General features: G+C 47.6%; 1 protein-coding gene across 4 annotated transcripts in view; it reads right to left on the reverse strand.

The window, feature by feature from the left end:
- The window catches only part of RPTOR (regulatory associated protein of MTOR complex 1), a gene marked incomplete at its 5' end in the record, with an annotated part of 98,813 nt that overhangs the window by 63,257 nt on the left and 21,118 nt on the right, over nucleotides 1–14,438 (reverse strand). For all 4 annotated transcript variants that reach the window (XR_014591336.1, XR_014591337.1, XR_014591338.1 and 1 more), the window contains 3 exons: nucleotides 3,261–3,436; nucleotides 5,583–5,729; nucleotides 8,215–8,373. Coding sequence is in view for 1 of the 4 variants with exons in the window: in XM_083874501.1 (XP_083730627.1) it covers nucleotides 3,261–3,436; nucleotides 5,583–5,729; nucleotides 8,215–8,373 (482 nt within the window). The remainder of the gene's footprint in view (nucleotides 1–3,260; nucleotides 3,437–5,582; nucleotides 5,730–8,214; nucleotides 8,374–14,438) is intronic.

Raw genomic sequence — 14,438 nt, forward strand, 5'->3', positions numbered from 1 at the left:
GCCGGGAGCACGGGGCAGCAGTGGGAGCTCAGCTCCACAAATTCACCTTGGAACGACTTCCTCTGACTGTGCTGCATTCCCAGCCCACTGCCCCAGTCCCTCAGGGACCCACTGTGCTGTTTGAGAAGGAATTTAGCCCTCAGTGCAATCTCAGCTGGTGTCTGCCCCAACACTGCACAGAGTCCTGGGCTCAGCTGCCCAGCAATCCCATCTCTCCTCACCAGAGCCACACTATCCATGTCCAAAAGGGTTTTCCCCAGATAAAAGGGGACAACAATTACTTATTAAACACAGGACATGCAGAGCTCATTTCTGAGATCTCGAGGAGCATCTACTGGAGCCCAGGAGTGGGACAGGCTGTGGAAAGCTCACAGTCCCCCTGTGAGCTGCTTTCCTGCTGCCTGCGTCATCCAGCAGAACGAGGAGCCATAAAGAACCCAGGAACCTGCAGTGGGATCCCTGTGCAATCTGCTGAAATATAAAATTCTTACGACAGTGCATTACAGAACCACGCAGGGAAATTCCCTCCTAAACAGCCCCAGGCAGACTCAGCCTGGCAGAGGCAGGTCCCTGGGATGAGGCTGCAGAGTTTTAACCCTTCTGATGGTGCCTGGGAGCAGCACAGCTCTGCACAGTGACATCTCCTGCCTCTGTCCCTGCAAGGCCAGCTCAGAGCAACCTGGGATCCTGGAAGGTGTTAATATTCCCAGATTAGAGAAGATGAAGGGGAGAGCTCAAAGACCAGGCTGGACAGGACCTGGAGCACCCTGGGACAGTGGAAGGTGTCCCTGTCCATGGCACTGGATGGGATTTCCCAGAAAGGCAGGAAATGGTGCTCAGCATCACAGGAATATTTTGAAACTCAATGTGGTTTGTCTAAACCAATGTGGGACAGAGGATTGGCTGAGTTAACCCCAAAACCTCAAGCAGAAATGCCAAATAAATCCATTAGGGGAAACCCTACAAAACACTTCAAACAGAACATCAGCAGGCACAGCTCCAGCCCTTTCCCATTCCCTTCCCATGCTGGCTGTGCCTTCTGGGGGACAACCTGCACATCCCAAACTCCCCAGGCTCAGCAGCTCCTCAGTGTTCTATTCCCTGCTGTTTGGGGGTTTTCCAGCCCTTTTCAGGATCTTTACCCCTCTTTACGGGCAGCTCTAAGCCACACCAGCCCTAAAGTCATCTGAGGCCAACTCTGTGTGTGTGTGTGTGTGTGTGTGTGGCTGCAGCTGGTTTGTGCCTTCCAGGAGTGATGTGAAGGCAGGCAAATGAGTCAGCCCTGAGCCCAGGGAGCTGCCTGTGCTCTGAGCACGGGGATCTACGTAAAGCAGAGCTCCAAACCCTGCTCCAAACCCTCCCAGCTCCTGGAGCTCCACGCCTGCCTCCGACAGAGCCATCCGTCAGGATTAACCATCCCCGTGGCTCAGCTCCCAGCCCGCCTCACACGCAGCTTTAGTTAGTCACAGCTTCTCTCTGGACACGTCAGCTCCCACAGCCACCACACACACACAGGGACAACCAGCAGGGACACAAGTCACACTCCAGGGTCCTGGAATTACAGGCTGGCACCCAGGAGTTTCATGCCCCACATCCCAAGGGCTTGGCTGGCCTGGGCTTCTCCTCCCAGCATCAATTCCCCCAAAATCAGACAGAAGTGGCTGCAGCTGCAGCCCCGAGTGATGAGGGATTTTGTCCTGCAGAGAACAATATGGGATGGATAGACATTTATCCAAACTTTCATTTGCCCATAAATTCAATATATGAAACCTCAGTAGAGCCCCAGTCTAGAACTGCACAAATGTTGTATTTCAAAAGCAGTTCCATGGGGTTCTGGGTCAGCTTTAGGAAAAGGGCTGAGGTGAAGGAAAATGGAAGTTTTAATGGCCAAGGTCTCTGTGTTTAACTCTGTTTTTCTTTAAGAGCTTAAGGACATCAACACAGCTTGGATGAAACTCTTAGAATGCAGCAGAGGGTCTGGTTTTGCACTTGTTGTGTTTAACATTAGTAAAACCCAATGATCCACAGCAGCAGTTATTATTTACAGGATTGCAGGGATAAAACCACACCTGCAACAATGCCAATCAACTGGGAACACAAAAGGAGCATAACCTTCATCAGAGAATGAGACTCCTCAGAGTGCACTGAGCACCACACCATCATTGGATTGGAGTGGGAGGAAATTCTTCACTCTCCAGGAGCTCCCACGGCACCTTCCAGCACCAGCCAGCTGAGGCTGAGGTGCTTAAACCCTTCCCCTGAACAGTTTTACAAACACCTTTCCTGTCAAACGCCCTGAGACACAGCTCAGAGAACCTTTCAAGCTCGTGCAGGTGTAGCCTGTGGAGAACCTGCCCTGCTCACCCCCTCAGCCACATTCCCATGGAGATGAGGAAGAGAAAATTCCTCAACAGATCACAGTAGCTGAAAAAAACCCCTTTCTTAGCATATCTAACAAACAAAAGCCACCTAAAATCCTCTCCTGCAGAACTCCACATACCCAAACCAGAGCCTGGCCACAAGACCTTGCTCAGTTTGCTGCTAATGTGAAACAGAAAGGGTTTAAAGAATTATAATTCATTATAAATATCTCCAAAGGGCTGTGAGTGACTCCTGGAGCTGTGGGGACAATTTCTCACCATCACCTGCAGTGTCCATGGGTTTCTGCCTGTTTAAACCCTTTCAAGCAAATGCCCTGAGGTTTTTTTTCCATTCAGGACCAGCACAAACTTGAGAGCAGCAGCTGGAAAAGCCTCTGGGAATGGACTCTGAGCTCTGGGGGCTCCAGGTCGCTGATGTTGGGTAAAACACTGCTCCTGGAAAGCTCCTGCACTCTGGAGCAGCCTTTTCTAACTTTCTGCCTAATTAACTTGGGCTGTCATTCCAGAACATCTTTCCCTGGTTTATCACTCCAGCACTGTTTAAAGCTACTGCATTATTTACAGCAAAGGCAATATTTGGAATGTGATTTGTGCAGAGGACAGTTTACAGAAAGTTGTATTGCACTATGTACCATCCCTGCTCTCTGAGGAAGCAGATATTTAATTCCCAGAACAGTAAATCCCTTAAATCTGAGCAAACCCAGATATTGAGCTGGAAACTAAAACGCAATAAGTAGACGATAACAATATTTTCACCTTCCTTGCTCTCATTAATAAGCTGCTGTCCCCAGTGCCCAATTCAAGCCCTGCTACTCGATATTCTGTGGGTCAGGGGCAGCATTTGGGACCCCAAAGCCCAGACAGGGGGGTCTCACTCACCAGCGCAGGGCGATCTTGATGGGGGTGGTGAGGCAGGAGGTGAAGAGATCAGCAGGCAGGTCTGGGATCATGGGCAGCAGCTCGTTGGCCTCGCAGGCTGCCAGCTGGATGCAGTTCTTCATGGAGGGGGGCAGAGGCATCTGGGCAAGGGGGTGGTTGGGGTTGATGGCAGCCACCTGCAGAGAACAAGGGAATTCCCCCCAGGGGGGAGGTCAGGGATAACCCAGGAGAGCTGGCAGAGCTCTGGGGGACTGTGGCAGCACCAGGCACAGATTTAACCCACATCTAATGAACAGCACTCAACTGCTGAGCCCAGAGTCAGTCTAGAAATACCCTGTAGGCCAAACCTCAGTCTATAAAGTAAAAATGCCCTAAACACCAATATCCTTGTTCACCAAAACCACAGGGATTCTGCTGTTTAAGGTTTTGACTAAGAATATGAGCTTTGAGACTAATAATTCAGGGAGTGAGAACATAAATAATCTTCCCAGCATATTTCTGAAGCAGGTAAACAAAGTAAAATTCAGCCATGAAAGTTTCTTGCCAACATTTTGCATTTTTTTCATTAGGGCAAGATATGGAATCAGAAGGTGAGAATCCCTCTGGCAGATTAAGGGAAAAGCAAACTCCTCTGATCTCCTTGCAGGGAAATGGGGAACAATTATCCTGATCACTCTGGCAGCCCCTCTGGAGCACCAGTTGCAGCTTTGCTTCACTTTTCATGAATTTGAACAAATGGATAATTTATAATTTTCCAAATGAATTCCCCTCCACGCTCTCCTGACGCCGTGAGCACTCTGCTCTCCCTGTGAGCAAAGCTCTGCTTTTTGTCTCTTCCCCACGAGCAGGAACCTCAGTCAGGCACCAGGAGTTAATGAAATCTAAGGACAGAATGAAAAGCTGACACATAACCCTGCAAGTATTTCCATAACCAAATTAACTGGTGGTGTTAACCCTGAGAGAGCAGCAATACTAAAGTAACCTCACGTATTCCACGAGATGCAAAGATGGAATTGAAATAAAGACTTTATCATTTGTGCTCATCCTCCTCCCCTGGCTGGACTTGCAGAGGTTTTCCTGCACAAATTCCACCTGAGCAGTGGATCTGCCCCACAGCAGAGGTGCCCTGGGGCTGCTCCCTCCCACAGCAGCCTCCAAGTCCTCCTGGAGCTCAGCACCAGCCAAGGGGAAAAGGAAATTGGTGAGGAAAGAAGGGAAAGGGAAAGTGAAGTCAAACCTGCTTGGGAACAGAATGAGAAACCAAAATGCTGAAGAGAGAATTGTGTAAACAAAGGAGAAAGGCTCCAGAAATATCCCAGTGGAAGTTCCAGGCTGATAAGGAAACTTGGGGAAGGATATTCTGACCACCTTTCTCTGACTTCAAAAGGCATCTATTACCAATTCTATTGATCTCTGTCTGGCAGTTTCACGTTCAGCTACAGACTATGGGAAGTTTCTTATTGTCACAAAATATGGAATTATTTTATGGAAGAGAAAGAATAATGAAATGATCTGCATATCCCAGGCTATCAGAGTGTCTCCTTTCAGTACAATGGAATTTCCATCTGCCAAGGAGCCCCCATTAAATCATCTCTAAAAACTGGAACTCCAGAGGAAAGGACTGACAGGCAGGGACATTTAACATCTGTTTGGAGGTTGTATTTGTGACACTCAGCTGCCTGATTAATTAATATTCCTTCCTTGAAGTTGTGGGGTTTGTCATGCAGTGTCCTGGAAGTGTGAGCAGTGAACCTTTGCAGACCTTTCCCTGGGAGCCACAGGCAGCAGGGGGAGGCTGCACACAACATTCCAACAAGAATTCTTCCCTTCCACTCTGCACTTCGGATTTGCTTCAGTAAATTTATTACTAATTCCATCTGCAACCAAAGACAGCTTTTCATTGGGAACACATTCCACCCTCTGCAGAACTGGAACCACCAGGACAATCCCTGTGTGGGATCGGGTTTTTGTTGTCGCACATTTTCGCATTCACTTCGACAGCACAAAACCACAACTGCATCGAAATCCAGCCCCAGATACCAGAGTTCTGCAACCAAAAATAATGATGTCTCGTTCACCTCGGCAGAAAAGACCATTAGGGCCCAAATTGATTCTATTAACATTAACATTTAATTAGTGCTTGTATTAAAAATCATTCCGAGTTTAATGGGATAGCAAACCGAACCAGAAAGATCAGAGTGGCAGAGTTATTTGCAAATTAATTTGCCTTTCAACAACAGTTTTAAACACATTTTTCAGCGTGTACAGCAAGGCAAGCTTAAAATTCATTTGTGTTCAGTAAACTCCAGCCTGAGCCCTCACCTCCAGCTCCTGCTCTCTCTGTAGTGCAAATTGTTTGAAGGATTTGACGATGAGGCCGGCGTTGGAGCAGTCGTAGACAAAGATGGAAGGGCTCCCCATCCACGTCTGCAGGTCATAGATGGACAGGGGGATGTACTGGGTGTAGTTCTGCAGGAGAAAAACACCAGAAGGACATGGAAACAACACATCCTGAACTGGGAGAGGTCATAAAACACACCCACAAAATAAAACCTACACTGAACTTATTAATGAATGCAAATCTCAATCAGTATCTATCAAAAATGAGGATGTGAACCCAAGTCAACACAAATGACAAGCAGATTTTATTGTGGAATTATTTGAAACATGCAACTCTTTAAAAAAAAAAAAAAAAGCTCAAAACTTTGCCAAGAGTTTTCAGTATCAGATATTTAGAGCTCTGATATGTGTTAACAACTCCAAACAGCATTTAATAGGCCAATTTTATCCCAAATTTCTGCAACGCTGATAAAGGATGCAAACCAGCTGTCTGTAATTTAACATCAAACATCTTAAACTGAAAAGCCCATCAATAAATCAGGATGGATAATTAAGCCCCTGCAGCCCATCAGCGCTACCCCGCCTGAGCCTAACGAGATGCTTCAGAATTTTATTATTTTATTACAGCTTCAGCTTCTGCGCAACTTTCCCAATTATCCATTAAAATTAAAACCAACAAAGCTGCCTTCAACGGAGTGAAGTGCCCACAGTTTCCTTTCTGTAAATAAGAAGGATCTTGTTCCTTGTCTTCCATCTTAACGAACGCCCCCAAATAACTGGAGGCAAGAGGATAAAAATCAGTCGTTTAAAAGCAGCTCTGAGGAGCCAATCCTGAACCAAGGGAGCTGAAAATATAAACCACAGAGTCCTGCCTGCAAAGAGTCACCACCAAATAGCCAGTGGCTGCCAGCAGGATCCTTCTCAGCTGCAGGCAGAGGGCAACCTGGTGTTCCTCCAAGCCTCAGCTCAGCCCAAAATCCTCAGGAAGAGCTGTGATGTTCCTATTAACATCAGCAGGATGATGGATGGGATCATAACTCTCATTTAAATTCAAGAGACTTAAAATAGCTGTAATAAAACCGGTAAACTTTTTACAAAAAATCAAATTTTCAAGGACGCATATCGGCGTCGATGAAGACAGGAGGGATCATAAACCCCGTGTTACGTAAGGCAGGGAGGGCTGAGGCATTTCCAGAGCCACTTTTAACTACAGATAACAGTTTGGGTTGTTTCATTAAAAATGAATAGGGAAAACTGTTGGTAAAAGTCAAAGTTTTTGGGAGCTGGAGCTCTGCAAATCATTACAGGGTGGAATGAGGTACCAACAACTCATTTCTTTCTTAAGGTCACCACTCACGTGAAGAATGTTCCAACCCCAAGAATTTCCACATAAAAAACCTGCTCTGACACATCTCATCAACGACATTTTATTGTTTTACCTTTATATTTCCAGTGCATCTTGCTCCAGCTACGATGGGATTATAGCTCTGATTAATATTGTGGTATTTCCAAGCAGAGGAGTTTTATGTTCCAGCTCCACTGTGGGGGTCACATAAAACATCCCATTTGCTAATGAGATGTAAATGAGGCAGTTGGGTGCTAAAAGCAGAGCTCTGCAGTGCAGTTGCTCAGGGTACAGCTTTGATGCTGTTGCCGTTTTGGGCTGGACACACGGTTTGTTCCCTGGTTTGGGCAGGAGGAGAAACTCCAGAACTGCTCCCACCAGCCCTCTGTGCCTCTTCCCAGGAATGACACAGCAACAGCTGAACTGGGAACTGCCTGTGAACAGATTCCATCCCCAATTGTTTAGTGAACAGCTCAGAAATACTTAAAATTTGCAGAGAAGCTCCTCAAAAATGTCAGAATGAAGATGTCTGAAGTTGGGGCATGTTGATTTTTCTCCTCTTGAAGCCACGTTGAGATTTGCTCAGGAAACAGCAGCTAAACTAGAACGTTATTCCTTACTGATACAACAGCACTCACAATAAATACATGAAAAATGTATTTAAATACATGAAAAATGTTATTGTAGCCTCAACATGTGGAAAAAGGCCAGAAAATGCCAAATTAATCAGTTTCCAGGGACTGTCTTGATGCTCTCTTGGTACATCCACAGTGGACAGTGAGTCAGAGCAGGAACAATTCTGAGTTTCCATGTTCCCCTGTCACCTCTCTGGCAATAATTTATTGTTTCAGTGCACTGGAGAGAAGCTCCTTGTGCCCTCCAGGGCAGGGACAGCCACAAGAATACAAAGAAAGCAAAGAGGGAACTAAACAGCTGTGAACACATCCTAAACCTGGGAAAGTGAGGAGACAATGGGTTCAGACTGAGAAGGGAAAGATACATAAGGGTATCAGAGAAGGCATTGGGAAGAAATTCTTCCCAGTGAGGGTGGGGAAGCCCTGGCTCCTCAGGGTGCCCAGAGAAGCTGTGGGTGCTGTCCCAGGCCAGGCTGGACATTGGGGTTTGGATCACCCTGGGACAGCAGGTGTCCCTGCCATGGCAGGGGTGACACTGGCTGTGCTGTAAAGTCCCTCCAACCCAAAGCAGACTGTGACCCAAACCCATCAGGGGCTGCAGAGCCCTGGCAGGGCTGTGCTGACCCACACCCACCTTGTTGAAGACCCAGATCTCCCCGTTGACCGTGGGCCGGGGCACGCCGTGCCCGTTGTAGTGGAACAGCACGCGCTCCTCCTTGGCGTTGCGGCGCAGGGACGTGCAAAGCTTCTTCACCTCGTCCACCGTGGGGTCCAGGCTCTGCTTGTACCTGGCCTGGGACACAGCAGGGACAGGGTTAGCACTGCTCACAGCCCGTGGGCACAGCAGCTGCCTGCTCTGGGTGATGCCTGACAGGATATCTGCAACAGAGGCTGGATGGTGTTACAGAATAAAAAAAATAAAGCAGGGGTTTGTTAAAAGAACTTCAGAGGATACACCTTGGGCAGAATAAAGCTACATCAACACCCAGCTGAGGCTCTACACAAAATGGATACCTGGTCATGAATTTTCACACTTTTATAAGTTTTGGTCCATTTCCATATTGGGGTAAATTGTCCCATCACAGCTTCAGATTATGAAGTTCCATCCTCCCAGTTTGCTCTCCTCAGTTCACTGCTGTTTGCACTTTCTGAGCCTGAAGCTGCAATGGTGTCCTTGGTTCTGGGGCTGGAAAAGGATTGTTCTATCTGAATAGAACTTTCTAACACTTTATATAAAGTTCAGAGTGATTTACTAATGCAGTACAGAATCTGGAAAATATGAAAGTTAAAGCTTCACCCACCATGGGGAAAGGAAACGTGGGGCAGGATAAACAGAGCCTGTCTGTGGTGCTGTGTGGGACTCACTGACAGCACAGGCTGGAGGGAGTTCAGCACAGCTCCCAACTCCCACCCAGCTCAGTCACTTTTCAATTATAAATATTCAAAAAGCCTTAGGAAGGTGAAATCTGTTTCAACATTAGCCAGTCTCCAAAGTAACCCCTTTACTTAATCCCCCAGTTCAGCCCCTCTGCACCTCCAGCTGAACAAATTCCCTCTTTTGAAGAGAGAAAATTGTACAGGTCAACACCATTCTGGAGACAAAAGGAATTTGACATTCACACAGTTGGGTAAAAAGGCGGGGAAATGATGGAGAAACTGCCTTTGCCTTGGGAAAAAGGGATGGGTTCCCCCAGCTGTGGCTGTGGACAGCCCGTTCCCCCAAACTCAGAGCACATTGGAGGACTGAGGAAAAACCAAACTGGCAAAAACCCCAATGCTTCAAACACCTTTTAACTTGGCTGAGTCCAAGACACCCAGGTAGGAACAGGTTTGTCACGCTCTAAAGTGCCTTTTTTTGAAGGAAGGCCAAATAATAACAGAAAGTCTTTCAACTGTCCTTTGAAAGACAAAAGCCTGGCTCTTTCTGTCTTCCCCAGAGCTGCAGAGACTGAAACCCCAGAATCACAATAAAAACCTTTAATCTGATGTGGTGAAATAAAGAGCCAAGTTTAAGAGCAGGACAAACACACCCCTCCAAAAGCTGCCACTGGGAGCCTGTTTGTGAACCAAACCAAGGCTGCAGAAGTTTGGGCTTTTTAGGTTTTTTTCTCTGTGACAGCCAAAGATGAGAAAGTCTGAAAATGTCACAGTTAAAGAGGGTGAAGGACTCAAATTGTTTATCTGAGGAGCCTGAAGAGCAGGTACAGTGCTGCTCAATTAACAGCCAGAGTCTCCAGCCAGCAGGGGAGAGGGAACAATGAATGGAAGCATTTAATGATGGCAACACCCAGGAAAAGCAAGCAAAAGGAGGAAAAATATGAAGCAAGAAGCAGTGATGTGACACCCTCATCCTTTCTGGGAACCTCAGCACTCAGGAAAGCCAAGAGGCTGCATTAATCTTCCCACCTCCTCCTCTCTGCACTCACAGTAGTGATGGAGACACTGATTTGCAAAAATGTGCCCCTTAAATCCCAGCCTGGCTGTTGGCAGCTTCAGCAGCCACCTAAACCTGAGAGCTGAGGAATTTCAGTGTTTTTTTTTTGTTTGTTTTTTTTTTTGGTTTTTTTTTTTTTTTTTTTCCACAGGAGAACAGGCTCATTCCATCCCTCCTCACGTCCCTGGAGCATCAATATTAAACACGGCTCGCCCTTAATGGAGGTGGATTCAGGCTCTAAAGCTAAAGTCTGTAGATCTCAATTTCCAAACTGCAAACAGATCATTTGGGCCTGGAGAAACACGAGGGGAAGGGAAAGCAGGGGAGGGAGCCTGTGAGTAAGCACAGCCTGAGCCCTGCTGCCAGCTCAGGACTCAGGTGGGAGTTTCAGATATGACAAGAACCAGGTAAGTGAGTAACACACCAGCCCAGGAGGTGCCTTTTTTGTATTTTTTTTTGTCTTTTTCTTTCCTCCCATCGTTATCCCTCCACCTGTCAAGGTGCTGATTCCTTCCCCTCCAGCTCCCAGCAGGAGTTTGCAAACACTAATGAGTGCAAAAGGTAACAGAGCACAAGCACAACCCCAGAGTTCTGTGGGGCTTAACCTGTTGGCAGCACAGCCACACCCCAGATTTTGGGTTGTTTTCATCATCCATTGGCCAGTTCCTGAGCACTGCTGGCCCTGAACACCTCCTGCCTTCCATCAGGGGCTGCTGACAGGCATTTCTTGGCCTTTGGCAAGGAGTCTGTGCTCCCTGATGGAGCCAGGACACTCCAGCCCTCACCTGGATGCTGCACCTGGAGCAGCAGAGCAGTCCCAGAGCCCTGACAGGGATGGCAGCAGCTCTTCTGTGGGAATAGGAGCTCCTGATCACCTCCTGCCTCGCTGAAAAGCTCCTGTCAAAAGCAATAAGGTGGTGGCCTGATCCAGGGGATCCTCATTATTCTGCTCACACAGGCAAAGTTAAAAGCTCTGCTTGTTTATTGCCACCATTCTGTGAAACACTCACTGGCTTATCCAACCTTGTCTCTGTTAACTTGTGACAGGATGGTGATTCTTGAGACATTTCACCCTTCAGTGGTGAAACTCCAGCACTGATAAAACACTGACTGTATTGACAAATTGCAGGAAATAGGAGGAGTCTCAACAGAAAGGAGTTCTGGCACCCAAACCAGGAAAAGAAACCAGTTTGGGGGCAGCAGCAAATGGTTTTACTGTGAACATTACACATGTTTAATGCTGAAATGGGAAATGAGAAGGTGCCACTCCAAAGTCATGGTGCTGATCATCCCCCACAGAACAACCTCCCAAATCACTGTTCCTTTATTTCACAAGGGATTTACTTCTTTCAAAGGAAAAATAAAGCAGGCAGGTGTTCACTGGCAGGGCACAGCAGTGACCTCTCCAACACGAGTCTGTCCAGAGGAGAAAAACCCTTTTAGTGGATTCATCAGCTCCTATCCCACTGGAATGTCAGTGTGCACTGGCTGCAGAAATTCCCTCAATCCTCGGGATTTGGGGCTTAAATTAATGTCTTTGCTTTGGAAACCTCACTAATTACAGCTTTTCCTTTAATTTTTAATGGGGCCAAGACACAGGTGTGACAGTGAGGAGGAGCCCCAGCCCTTTCCTGAGGATTGGGGCTGCAGCAGCTCCAGAGCTGTGCCAAAGGGCTTTGCTGTCACCTCAGACACCAGAACTGGCTCGTCATCACCTCCCAAACTCAGCTCTGCTCACCCTGCCAGCTGCTGAGTGCAGGGAACTCAGCTCAGCATCAGGACCCGTGAAAGGGAAGGAATGCAGACTGCCAGAGGTGACAGAACTGGGGATTGAAGTTGCTGATGGTGCTCAACTCTCAGTGGCAATGGGAAGTTCTGGAAGGCAGGGAAGCTCTTCCACCAGGGAGATGAATTTTTTTCCCCTTAAGAAAATATGAGAATAAACCCATTTTCTCATCAAAGCTATAAAATTCAAGTGTTCCTCTTTCATTTCTCCTGCAGCCCAAGACCTCAGTCTTTGTTGCAGGAACACTCCACAAGGCTCAGACCACAGTGTGTGAGTGATTCCACGCCAAAACCCCAACCCCCAGCACAGAGGACACAAAGAGGATGAAAAATGTATGACAAATGTCTCTGCTGGCATCCAGAGCCTCTGCTCTTCACAACAGCATCCTCTTCTCATTCAGCAGAACAAACCCTCAAGTCACTCCCCTTTTATCCCTAAGATACCTTACTGAATGTGTTCCAAATTTATCCACAGAAGCAACTACTCCAACATTCAGTATTTTATACTGAAACTGCCTTTTACACCTCCTTGCAGAAGAAGGATGCTCCTACCCAGAATCTATAATGAGATATAAAAGCTTTATTTGGCTGGAGATTGGGTTTTTTTTTTTAAACAGCTTCTGGGTGACAAAGAATCCCAAACGCAAATGGCACACACAAGGCACTGCATGTGGTGGGTAAAAGAAATAAAACTGAGGCAATACAGCTGCAGGGTCTGAGGTTTCCATGGTCCCATCATTGTCCAGAGCAGCTGGGGCTGCCCCATCCCTGGCAGTGTCCAGGGGATGGACAGTGGGACACAAGGGATGGACACTTGGACACAAGGGATGGACACAAGGGAGGGACAGTGGGACACAAGGGATGGACACTTGGACACAAGGGATGGACATTTGGGACACAAGGGATGGACACCTGGGACACAAGGGATGGACATTTGGGACACAAGGGAGGGACAGTGGGACACAAGGGATGGACACTTGGACACAAGGGATGGACACTTGGACACAAGGGAGGGACATTTGGACACAAGGGATGGACACTTGGACACAAGGGATGGACACCTGGGACACAAGGGATGGACACCTGGGACACAAGGGATGGACACCTGGGACACAAGGGATGGACATTTGGGACACAAGGGAGGGACAGTGGGACACAAGGGATGGACAGTGGGACACAAGGGATGGACACTTGGACACAAGGGATGGACACCTGGGACACAAGGGATGGACACCTGGGACACAAGGGATGGACACCTGGGACACAAGGGATGGACATTTGGGACACAAGGGATGGACACTTGGACACAAGGGATGGACACTTGGGACACAAGGGATGGACACCTGGGACACAAGGGAGGGACACTTGGACACAAGGGATGGACATTGGGGACACAAGGGAGGGACATTTGGGACACAAGGGAGGGACACAAGGGATGGACACTTGGACACAAGAGATGGACATTTGGGACACAAGGGATGGTGCTCCAGGCTGGAGCTCCTGGTTCAGTGGAAAGTGTGCCAGGGCTGGTGTGGAAGGTCCCCTCCAAGCCAATTCCATGATTCCATATCTGCAGGACACGGACAATCCCCAGCACTGGAATATTTCCTGCCCTGTGGAACCTCAGAGAGAAGAGCTGGGTGGGATTTCCTGGAGGAGCCATTCCCACCCCAGTTATCCCAGTGCAGAATCCATCACACACATCCTGGGCTGATCCCAAACTCTGAGGTGCAGCAGGTGCTGCTCTCCCTTCCCCTCAGCAATGCTTTTTCCTCATCCAAATTCCAAGCCCAAGGTGCAGCTGCCACTTGGAGCAGATCTGCATCCCCAGGTTCCAAAGGCAGAGAAGACACTAAACCTGTGCCTTTGCCATGCTCACAGCCAGCCTACTTCACATGATTTAATTAAAAGGAATCAAAGCAAGCTAATTATTCCAAGAGAGAAGGCTTTGGAGCAATGCCCAAGTTGGAAAAACCCAACTGTAAGAAGCCTTCCAGAGAAGTGACTGAAACACAAGAGGAATGGAGCAGCAGCTTGCAGGGCCAGGGTAAAACCACCCCAGTCAGAGGTGTTCTTCTTGAAAAATCTATTAAAGTTGAACACTAAAAATCCTGGATTAAGTTTTCTTGTAAGTGAAGAGCATAAAATAGAATTCATTCATATTCCACTTTATATGAGCTGCCAGTTTGATGCAACGTGTTCCTGAGAGTGTCTGGAACAAAGTGGGGCTCAGACACATAAAACAGGCACATATATGTCAGAAATTCACAGCCAGGAGGAACATGTGGTGCACACGGCAAAGCAACACCACTATATTTTACTTTTTAAATCTCCTGAACACGTTGGAGCATCTAAGCAATGAACAGGAACATGGCCAAACAAACAAAAAATTTAAAAAATAAAGGAAAATACAAGATAGGATCAGATAATTTCAATAAGATGAGAAGCCCAGAGCTGAACCACTGTGGGTGACACAGTGAGACCCCCCAGTTCCCACATCCCCATCCCATCTCCAGAAACTCAAAAGTATAAACTGAATTCTCTCTTGTATTGAATTACTCAGCATCACCTGTAGATGGTAAAATCCCTCTGAACCCACCTGGGGCACCAGGAAAGGGGAAAGCAGGAGGAATGACATC

Source organism: Zosterops lateralis, assembly GCF_965231275.1.
Source record: "Zosterops lateralis genome assembly, chromosome: 18".
Classification (NCBI taxonomy): Eukaryota; Metazoa; Chordata; class Aves; order Passeriformes; family Zosteropidae; genus Zosterops; species Zosterops lateralis.